At 41.6% G+C, this 11890-nt stretch overlaps 1 protein-coding gene across 1 annotated transcript; it reads left to right on the top strand.

Annotated features, from left to right (window-relative positions):
- The first annotated feature begins 3183 nt into the window (after positions 1–3183).
- Positions 3184–5544, top strand: LOC110536909 (tubulin alpha-8 chain). The gene is made up of 4 exons (XM_021622585.2): positions 3184–3330; positions 3649–3871; positions 4137–4285; positions 4493–5544. The coding sequence occupies exons 1-4, from the start codon at positions 3328–3330 to the stop codon at positions 5468–5470; spliced, it is 1353 nt and encodes a 450-aa protein (XP_021478260.2). The 5' UTR covers positions 3184–3327; the 3' UTR covers positions 5471–5544.
- Positions 5545–11890: the final 6346 nt, after the last annotated feature.

Below are 11890 nucleotides of genomic sequence, written 5' to 3'. Positions count from 1 at the left end.
GGGGTTTGTGCACATTAACTCTTACAGGCTAACTCATGAATCCTAACTTTATATGAGAAGGGAGAGACTCTTTAATCAAAGAACAACAGTAATGGATGATGTGAATGTTATTTTCTCCATCCACCATACAGGTCAGTCGACGTGAGCCAACCACTCCATCGATGTCTTCAGCTATATCATCTGCCTTTACATCTTGTGCCACCCCAGAAATAAGCCCCATTTGCTTCGAAAAATCCATACAGGAAACAGGAAACATTCTGCTTTTACATCTTTTTGGAGGCTTAAAACACACTTCTTCTTCTCCGCAGACACACACACAAAATCTAAATAAGACCACGTCTTGTAACTCTCACCGACTCCACCATTTCCATCGATTTTCCTCGAGACATTAAACAAATTTCCCAGGTAGCATTGGTCCAAAAACCCTCATTCTGACAAAAGAACAAGTCTAAGGGTTTCCTAGTTCCCACCACAACTTGAGAGCCATGTTTCCCTTCTTCTTTCACCACGGTAACCCACTCCTTCTCTGGCCTCCCAAGTGGTGCAGTTGTCTAAGACACTACATCTCAGTGTTAGAGACGTCAGTACACACAACCTGGTTCAAATCCAGGCTGTATCACAGCCGGCTGTGATTGGGAGTCCCATAGGGCGGTGCACAATTGGCCCAGTGTCGTCCGAGATTGGCTGGTGTAGGCCGTCATTGTAAGTAAGAATTTGTTCTTAACTGACTTGCCTAGTAAAATAAATTCTCACTCTGTGTACTATTATTTTCACCCAACTCACAAGCAGTTAAAAAAAAAGAGTTGGACATTTCAAAGTTTCCAACAGGATGTGAACGTGACTTAAGGCAGAGACAGAAGAGGAAGCGAGACGCCCCACTCGCTAAGGTTTTACATTTTTTGGGGATCAATGAAAGTCAATGTGAGAATTTCAATGGCATAATCTTTGTGTCCTCTCTACTCACCTTGTTCTCAAAACCCATTGGATGAAAAAGCCAGAGGTCCCTCCCCTCTGACCTTCTCCTCCAATGGATTTTCAGAAGGAGGATGCAAGGAGTATACAATTGAGAGTCCCCCAATTAACTAAGTATAGACCATATCCAGCAGCTATTGCATTGGTGTCTATGAGAGACATCTAGTTAAGTAGACCGGAACTGATCTATTTTTTTTTCAGTAGTAAACGGCCTGAGTGAACTATCTTCATTTATCCACCATCTTTGATTAAGGTTATGCCGTGTTCAAAACAACTCAGAACTCGGAAATCTTCTACCCATGACTTCGGTGTGTTCAAAACATCTTGGAAGTTAAAAAAACTCACTCTGAAAAATCTGTTTGAACTGTCATAATTATGGCTCTACAATTTATCTTCTTAAAATCTGATTTAAACCTAACCTTGACCTTAACCCTAGCCACACTGCTAACCTTATGCTAACACTAACCTTAAATTAAGACCAAAAAGCACTATTATGTTTTCATGAATTTTTACAATATTGATAATTTTGATTTTGTGGCTCTGGTAACTAATGACCACCCCAAAGGTTAATCGGTTAGTGCTAGCCGGTATCCTTGGGACGTCCCTACCCTAAATCCTAATCTTAAACCTTCCCCTTCCCTTACCTATAACCCTTACCTTTACCATTGTACATTTCTACTTCAATGGGGATCCCAGATAGGATCCCAGATAGCAAGGGTTCTGATTAGAGGAGTACAGCTACGACTGGAAGTTATTTTGTAGTAAGTTAGGAGAATTTACTCAGCAGGTTAGGATAATTAACATGGCAGGTTAGGAGACGTTGCCTAAAAACCTTTAGGCCTACCTATAGAAAAATTCAAAAACAACTACTCTGCGTCTCTGCCCAGCCTGGCAAGAGTAGCCCAAAGTGTGTTTAGCATCCCCAGTGGCTCTGCAAGGCGGAGAGGATATTCTCCACTGCTGGACTGCTAACCAAGCACCATCACATGAGCCTGAAGCCACAGACTCTGGCCAAACTCGTGCTTCTAAAAAGGAATGCAAAGGCACTGTAGACTGAGGCTTATAAGGTATTTTACGTTGAATTTGTATTTATTTATTTATTTTAAATTCTTATTTACATTGACGGCCGAACAAAAGACGAAAGGCTTCCTGCGGGGACAGGGGCCTGGGACTAAAAAGGTTAAATAAATACAATGTAAATATAGGAAAAAACACACATCCCGACAAGAGAGACAACACTACATAAAGAGACACCTAAGACAACAACATAGCAAGGCAGCAACACATGACAACACAGCATGGTAGCAAAACAACATAACAACAACATTATTGGGAGTGTCAAGAGCAGTAATTTGATCTTTATTTAACTAGGCAAGTCAGTTAAGAACAAATTATTATTTTCAATGATGGTCTAGGAACAGTGGGTTAAGGGCAGGGGCAGAACAACAGATTTGTACCTTGTCAGCTCAGGGGTTTGAACTTGCAACCTTCCGGTTACTAGGCCAACGCTCTAACCACTAGGCTACCCTGCCGCCCCATTTAGTGTATATATGAACTCATTAGTCACAACCAATAGCAACGCCCAAAGTCAGAGAGGAAGAGGGGAAGCGAGAGGTTTTACTCGTCCAAAATCTGTCCGCGTGAGATAAGACCTTTTCGTATGGAGATCTATGAGAGACTGTCGAGTTACGTGAGGCTTATTTGATCCAATAGAAGTTTTCTAATCTTTAGGCTGTTACAAATGTACTGATATAAGTGGATGCACGTGGCATTCCGTAAACTTTGAGAAAAATAACTTTGTTGTTCACACAGCAATCTGCCCTCTCATTAACTAGAATGGTCCCACATGATCTCGCATGCCTTCAATCATTGAGGACTTGTATTTCCATTGTTAGAGTGATAACTCGGCTATCTTGTCAATATTACAGGATCATCGCTCCTGTTCATGGTAAATTGGGATAATTTTTTTTTGATTGGTTCTATAGTTTCGTCATGTTCTGTTAACATGACAACAAAGTGTATTTATGGCTTAATTTAAAAACCCTGCAACACAACATTGTAATTTCTACATTTTAGAACGATTTGAAAACTACTAGACCGAGATCGTTATAAAAAAAACAGACACTTCCCCTTTCAAAGGTCAATTGAAAGCCACACCTACTATACCTGATGCTATATAAACTGATCACATGAGTGAACTTGCCAGTGAATGTGTTCAAAGGTGAGTGTGTCGGTTAAGTTGATGTGGAAAATGTAGGTAGACCCTCTTTGGACTTACATTAACTATGTGTGAAACTGTTTAACAGCTTTAATTAACTCCTCAAAAAAGACACCTAGCCCAGGACTGCAAAGAAAATGGTAAGTACGTTTTCATTAGTTTGGGTTTTTCTTTGGATTTGTACCCCCCCCCCCCCCACCCCATTTCCTATACTCTGAACATTTACTGTAGAAGCTACATTTAATTAAAATAGACAAGGAGTTGGATCAAAATGGCTGTTGGCAGCCAATGTTCCTTCTCCTCCCAGTTTGTGCTGTATAGGGACTGTATGATTTCTGCTCTCCAGAGACTGGACTCACAATCCCTCATAACTTCATAGCTGTTCACACCATTCCCTCTCTGACTTTTCAAAATGATTACTTTTGGCCTAAGGAGTATTTTTTAAAAAAATTTGACAGAGGGAGTGCATTTCTGTCCACATCGGCCAAGCAGGAGTCCAGATGGGCAATGCATGCTGGGAGTTGTATTGTCTGGAGCATGGCTTCCAGCCAGATGGGACCATCCATGCGAACACTGCTCCTCAATTGACTGACTCATCGTTTGGCACCTTCTTCAGTGAGACTGGGGCTGGGAAATATGTTCCCAGGGCCATCTTCTTAGATCTGGAGCCTACTGTTGTGGGTGAGGACAAGGAAGCTGCATGTATAGTGGTGGCCTTAACCTGGTCTCAGATCTGTTTTGTGGTTTTGCTTATGCCTATGTTCATTGTCATTGAATGACCTTAAAGAGTTATGTAGACTGCACAAACAGATCTGGGCGCAGACTGTCTGCCCCAAATTGGCAAACAGTTCATGGTATGCATTTTGTAATATTTGTAGCCTTTGATGCTGTTCTGTACTGTGTGGTATAACATTGTGTTCATATGCATGTCCATGATTTGTTGTAGATGAGATCAGGAATGGCCACTACCGCCAGCTGTATCACCCTGAACAACTCATCAGTGGCAAGGAAGACGCTGCCAATAACTACGCTCGTGGCCATTACACCATCGGCAAGGAGATCGTGGACTCTGTCATGGACAGGATGCGCAAAATGGTACGCTGCTGAATGATTAAAGGGCCACTGCTGTTTACCATCCAGTTTAGATCATTTAAATTGACATCATTGACTGGTTAGCTTGGCTCAACTTTATCATAACCCCACAAAAAATAAGATTGTTTTACTGCTGAATGTTTAGTTGATAATCTTTCAAAGCTCCAACATTCGGTGAATTACTAATGATCCCATGTCTTCTGTCGTCAGGCTGACCAATGCACTGGACTACAAGGGTTCCTCATCTTCCATAGTTTTGGAGGAGGGACCGGCTCTGGTTTTGGGGCCCTGTTGATGGAATGCCTGTCTGTGGATTACGGCAAGAAGTCCAAACTAGAATTCTCAGTCTACCCTGCTCCCCAGGTGTCCACAGCAGTGGTGGAGCCCTACAACTCCATCCTGACCACCCACACCACCCTGGAGCACTCGGACTGCTCTTTCATGGTGGACAACGAGGCCATCTTTGACATCTGCAAGCGTAACCTGGGAGTGGAGCGGCCATCTTACACCAACCTGAACCGCCTCATCGCCCAGATTGTCTCCTCCATCACAGCCTCCCTGCGCTTCGATGGAGCTCTCAACGTAGACCTGACAGAGTTCCAGACCAACCTTGTGCCTTACCCCCGTATCCACTTTCCCCTGGTCACCTATGCCCCCATCATCTCAGCAGAAAAGGCCTACCACGAGCAGCTCTCTGTCCCCGAGATCACCAACGCCTGCTTTGAGCCGGCTAACCAGATGGTGAAGTGTGATCCCAGACGCGGCAAGTACATGGCCTGCTGCTTGCTGTACCGCGGCGACGTGGTTCCCAAAGATGTCAACGCAGCCATCGCCAGCATCAAGACCCGGCGCAGCATCCAGTTTGTAGATTGGTGCCCCACTGGGTTCAAGGTGGGGATCAACTACCAACCCCCTACGGCGGTTCCTGGAGGAGACCAGGCCAAGGTCCAGAGGGCTGTGTGTATGCTGAGTAACACCACAGCCATCGCCGAGGCTTGGAGTCGTCTGGACCACAAGTTTGACCTGATGTATGCCAAGAGAGCCTTCGTGCACTGGTACGTGGGTGAGGGCATGGAGGAGGGAGAGTTCTCTGAGGCCAGAGAAGACATGGCTGCTCTGGAGAAGGACTATGAGGAGGTGGGGGCAGACTCTGGGGATGCCTGTGAGGATGAGGAGGATGAATACTAAATCCTGTTTGACAGTCTGTTTTGGTCTACAGTAACGTCTAATAAAAACAAGTGTTTTGAGTTGTACATTTCATAGAGCGCTGTGTTTTTTTTAAGATGGCTTGGTTGGCATCTGGTTGTAACTAGGTTGAAGGGTCACATGATGGGTTAAGTTTTTGTGGGAGATGCTGATTGGTCCTCATTATTATATTTTTTTTGCCTTGCTGATCATGCTAGCGGCCATAACAAATGTTCCCTCCAAGCTGTGCGCAGGCATGCAGCTCCCCTCAGACTGCCGACACTAAATATCAGCGCGCACAAGACTGCACTCAACTTTCTAGTTTCCCCTTTTAAACACTAGCATTGTTTTTCTCTTCTGTGGGAATTGTCAATGTAACATACCGACACAAAATGAACCTTGGCAGACTTGGTGTACAAACTTGAAGGCATTTGTGTAGGATTCTATTGCGTGACTCCGGCAGTACTCTAAAGACCAGTAAGCTGAGCTGCAGTAGGCCTATACACTTTGCCATATGGCTCTGTACCATTCACTTTGAAATGGACTGATTTTACAGCATAAGCGGTCGTAAGTAGATGTGCTTGGTTTCAGATCAAATCGAGAGCTGCATGTGCACATTTGTTTAAATCCTTCACTAGTTTGAGTAATCAGCCCAGTTATAGCTAATTTCTTGTCCTTAAAGTGCAAGTGTTGTATTTTGAGACTTAGCTTAAGTACCCAATTGGCGGAGGGTAGCATGTCTGATTCGCTAATGGTATGGGAATAATGCATTTCATTTCGTAAAGTGGTTGCTTGTTTTCAAGTCTCATGGAATGTTGACCTACAGAGCATCACATTTTCTGCTACCGTTGGCTGAATGATAGAACAGCTATTTCCATGTGAAAGACCTACGTTATGATCACATAGTTTTAAGTGGCCATGTAGGCTAACTTAAAGTGGGTACAGACTCTCTTCACATTAAACGTGAGCCAGAATATACTTTTTTTTTTTTTGCACTCAGGAGATGTGAAATTTATTCAGTTTCGAAAACAATTAAAGGGAACTTTGGTCATGACTGAAGCCAAGCGTGAGCTGGCTTGGGTGTGTCCTTATCACCAAGCTGTGCCATCTGTTAAAACCTTGCCCAACAGCAGTTTCCTCCCACTTAAACTTCCTGTTGGTTGAGATGAATTACAGGAAGATGTGTGGCGAGATGCAGGTGTAAGCTTTCAAGAAGTTCCATCGTAATATGAGAATACAATTGTTGAATTTATGTAGATATTATGAACAGTTTTGATAACTTCCAAATGTAACTGGTCCATGTAGAATAAGCCCTTTACACAATACCAAATAAGTAGTGTTCTGCCAAATAAACCATTTTCACCTTGTCATTCCCAGCCTCTACTGATACTGTGCTACCTTAGCAAACATGTCAGTGGTCATACCTTCCTGTGTGGTGTCCCGTATACAACAGTAGTTCCCTGATCCTGGTGCAGAATACACAGGGTTTCAGAATACACAGGGTTTATCCCTCCAGTTTGCCAGATACAATTCAATAATAAAACACTACACGTAAAAGTTGTCTAAAAATGTTTGACACAGTGCCAGGTCTCTCTCCATTCAAAGATAACGGTATCAAGCTTGTCAGTCAGGCCACCCAGACTATTTACGTTGACCCCCCCCCTTTGTTTTTACACCGCTGTTGCTCCGTGTTTATCTATGCATAGTCACTTCACCCCTACTGTACAAACTACCTTGACTAACCTGTAGCCCCGTACATAGCCCCGACTCGGTACTGGTATATAGCTTCGTTATTGTATGTAATTTTATTGTGTTACTTTTTATTTTTACTTTAATTTATTTAGTAAATTTATTTAGTAAATATTTTCTTAACTCTATTTCTTAAACTGCATTGTTGGTTAAGGGCTTGTAAGTAAGCATTTCACGTTAAGGTGGTATTCGGCGCATGTGACAAATAAAATGTATATTCATTTGTTTTGCTTAGCTGGGTACTTAACCTACTAGTTTATCAAACCGGATATTTTTAATGCAACTTTACACATAAGACATTAGCGTTGATGAAGCCGTCAGGGCAGAAACTCAGTTAAAGCTCATTTTAGGTCTTCACTAGTTACCACAGCCTTAAAGTCATAAACCCTGCCTATTTCTACAATTTATCTTCTTAAAATGTGATTTTTAAACCTAACCACACTGCTAACCTTATTCCTAACCTTCAATGAAGACCAACAATTACGTTTTTGTTTTTGTTCATTTTTACGGTAAAGCCATTTTGACTTTGTGGCTGTTGTAACTAGTGGAAACTGTAATTCAATGCTTTACAGGTGTAGACTGGTGACGGTGTTATCATTGACTGGGTTAGACCTGGGACACCAGGTGAGTGCAATTAATTATCAGGTAGAACAAAAAAACAGCAGGCTCCGGACCTCATAGGGTAAGAGTTGAATACCCCTGTCCTAGACAATACAGAATACATTTGCTACAAACTAATTAGCAAATCCGATTTGTAACTTTGGCTAGTAAAGTTAGATACCTAGCTAAGGTTAGCTAGCCTGCAGCTAGCATTTTCAAATGACAACATTACATAACCAGAAGTATCTAGACAATACACAATAAACTTGTATAAGCTATGACCTAACTAAGTTGTAATGAGGTAGCTAGCTAGAGTTAGCTAACGACAGTGGTGGAAAAAGTACCCAATTGTCATAATTTAGTAAAAGTAAAGATAACTTAATATAAAATAACTCAAGTAAAATACTGCTTGAGTAAAAGTCTAAAAGTATTTGGTTTTAAATATATTTAAGTACCAAAAGTAAATGTAATTTCTAAAATATACTCAAGTATCAAAAATGTAAAATTACTTATATTAAGCAAACCAGGCGACACAATTTAAATAAATGTATTTATCGATAGCCAGAGAGATGCTCTAACACTCAGACGTCATTTACAAACTAAGCATTTGTGTTTAGTGAGCCCGCCAGATCAGAGGCAGTAGGGATGACCAGGGATGTTCTCTGTTTAGTGAGTCATCCAGATCAGAGATGCAGTAGGGATGACCAGGGATGTTCTCTGTTTAGTGAGTCCTCCAGATCAGAGATGCAGTAGGGATGACCAGGGATGTTCTCTGTTTAGTGAGTCCTCCAGATCAGAGATGCAGTAGGGATGACCAGGGATGTTCTCTGTTTAGTGAGCCCGCCAGATCAGAGGCAGTAGGGATGACCAGGGATGTTCTCTGTTTAATGAGTCCTCCAGATCAGAGATGCAGTAGGGATGACCAGGGATGTTCTCTGTTTAGTGAGCCCGCCAGATCAGAGGCAGTAGAGATGACCAGGGATGTTCTCTGTTTAGTGAGTCTGCCAGATCAGAGGCAGTAGGGATGACCAGGGATGTTCTGTTTAGTGAGTCATCCAGATCAGATGCAGTAGGGATGACCATGGATGTTCTCTGTTTAGTGAGTCCGCCAGATCAGAGGCAGTAGAGATGACCAGGGATGTTTTCTTGATAAGTGTGTGAATTGGACCATATTCCTGTCTTGTTAAGCATTCAAAGTGTAACGAGTACTTTTGGGTTTCAGTAAAAGTAAAATTTGTCAAATAAATAGTGAAGTAAAGTACAGATACCACAAAAAAAATGACTTAAGTAGTACTTTAAAGTATTTTACTTAATTACTTTACAATACTGGCTAGCGAAGCAGTCTAGCTAACGTTAGCTAGCGAGGTAGGCTAGCTAAGCTGTACTTTCCTTGCTAAAAATGTTATCTAGCCTGCCTCGCTAGCTAAAGTTAGCTAACCTGCCTTGCTTTATCAAAAGATAGCTACCTACATAACCAGCTAAATGTGATCTAGTGTCGTTAGCTAAATTACACAAGAGAGGTCATTATATTCCAGTATCTCTGGTTATACCCACCACCCCCGGCCATTGCACACCAAGCTAGTGTTACTGGTGCACACTTTGGGACCAACGAACTCCAACCACCTATTCCACAAACTAAGGTCCTTCAGCAGGGCATTCAAAGGATATAACTTTGGTTGTGGAGACATGGTCGCAGCAGCGCTTTTCAACCTCAGGAGGCTGAAGAAATTCGGCTTGTCACCAAAAACACTCACAAACTTTTACAGATGCACAATCGAGAGCATCCTGTCGGGCTGTATCACCGCCTGGTACGGCAACTGCTCCGCCAACAACCGTAAGGCTCTCCAGAGGGTAGTGAGGTCTGCACAACGCATCACCGGGGACAAACTACCTGCCCTCCAGGACACCTACACCACCCGATGTCACAGGAAGGACAAAAAGATCATCAAGGAGAACAACCACCCGAGCCACTGCCTGTTCACCCCGCTATCATCCAGAAGGCGAGGTCAGTACAGGTGCATCAAAGCTGGGACCGAGAGACTGAAAAACAGCTTCTATCTCAAGGCCATCAGACTGTTAAACAGTCACCACTAACATTGAGTGGCTGCTGCCAACATACTGACTCAAATCTCTAGCCACTTTAATAATAAAAAAATGGATGTAATAAATATATCACTAGTCACTTTAAACAATGCCACTTTATATAATGTTTACATATCCTACATTACTCATCTCATATGTATATACTGCACTCTATACCATCTACTGCATCTTGCCTATGCCGTTCGGCCATCGCTCATCCATATATTTATATGTACATATTCTTATTCTTTGTTGTTGTGAAATTGTTTGAATACTTGTTAGATATTACTGCATGGTCGGAACTAGAAGCACAAGCATTTGACTACACTCGCATTAACATCTGCTAACCGTGTGTATGTGACCAATGAAACTTGATTTCATTAGATTTGGTCAATCAATATAGGTCTGCCTTCCTTTGAATGCATTGGGGGCAATGACACAACAGAGCCCCCCATTCAATGAAGGGAAGCGAAGTGGGCGGAGGGGCGTTTTGAAGATGGAGTTTGTCAATATGATTTGTTAACATAATTGTAATCCAAGCCTTACTTTAATTTACTCATTGTAATGCACTGAGGTTTCAAACGTTGTTTTAGACGAGACCAAAATTGTCCTATTAACACTCTGTAGCGAATTTTTTTTGACACGAGAATACGTGTTTCTGACTCATATCGATGCCACATCAAAGGGATTAGTTGCTTTTCAGCAGCATTTACTCTTTTAAGCAAAATATTGCAAATTGCAACAGTTTTGACGCTCTTCAAGTTGTTCTTCTCCCTCAGTGTTGCCAAAATACAAATGTTTAGGCTACAGTTGAAGATCATTTATTTGCCATTTTAAAGCATGCTGACTGATAACAATAGAAAACCGAAGAATGACAAACCAATCAAAACGGTTGCTTTTATATAACTGTCAATAAGTTTAACATTTTTATTTTTTTACAAACAAAAAATATTGTAACTTTTTTTTGCAGTTTTTACTTTCCAAAAAAATAAAGATAACTATGATAAATATAAAGATTATGTTTGACTGCTGCAATGAAAAGCATTCAGCTGGATTACAGGAAACAGGACTTTGGGATTGAGGAAAGTCGTTTTAATTACTATGGTGCTCAAGCACAAAACAAGTAGTGCTGTGTGTGTACACTGATGTCTATGGCTGTACATGTAGAATGGTTATGATTTTATGGTGTATAATTTACCTATGCAATTCTCCTGATAGTTGTTGTATCCCAATTTTGTCCTGTTTCTAATGACTGTTTTACAAAATGCACCATAGAGTCTGACAGTGAACTTAAACCAGCGGAGGCTGCTGAGGGGAGCACGGCTCATAATAATGGCCAGAACGGAGCAAAATGGAATGGCATCAAACACATGGAAACCATGGAAACCACGTGTTAGATGTATTTGATACCATTCCACGGATTCCGCTCCAGTCATTACCTGGAGCCTGTCCTCACCAATTAAGGTGCCACCAACCTCCTGTGAATGAGGCCCTCTTCATTCAATGTTCTGTAATTCCATTACAGACCAAGGCACATGGTTGCTACAGAGTAAATACAGAGGCCAAAGACAAATTAACATCAAAATATGAAATGACTGATTAGACTTATAATAGAGAAGAAAACGCTAACATTTACTCATTTTTCAAATTATACATTTCTATTGCTGCTTTTCTATTTTTTTTTAACAAGAATAACTAATACTGAGTACTTAAGTGCATGGCATCTCATAAACAAGTGAGTAACAAGTCAAACAGTATCTAAATAAATTCACAACAAGTAATCTAACAAAGCAAAAGTTCAGCTACTTTTGTTTGGCATATCATATTAATACGAACAGTCAGCTGGGTTACAAAGTAATGCATCAATAGTTAAGCTCAGAGCACTGAAATGGGATCTGACGCGTTGATTTCAACATTGAGGTGTCAGACTAGCCTGATTGCCATGTTTGTTGGCGCTACCATGCCAACTCCTTGTCACTCATTGTCATGTTC

This window comes from Oncorhynchus mykiss, chromosome 12 (genome assembly GCF_013265735.2).
Source record: "Oncorhynchus mykiss isolate Arlee chromosome 12, USDA_OmykA_1.1, whole genome shotgun sequence".
NCBI classification, from domain to species: domain Eukaryota; kingdom Metazoa; phylum Chordata; class Actinopteri; order Salmoniformes; family Salmonidae; genus Oncorhynchus; species Oncorhynchus mykiss.
The sequence above is the reverse complement of the archived record's forward strand: the minus strand, read 5'-3'. Positions and strand labels throughout refer to the sequence as shown.

Coding starts and splice junctions, on each gene's coding strand:
- LOC110536909 (XM_021622585.2), top strand. Junction 3,872..4,136: donor TCTGGAGCCTACTGTTGTGG/GTGAGGACAAGG, acceptor GATTTGTTGTAG/ATGAGATCAGGAATGGCCAC. Junction 4,286..4,492: donor TGGACAGGATGCGCAAAATG/GTACGCTGCTGA, acceptor TTCTGTCGTCAG/GCTGACCAATGCACTGGACT.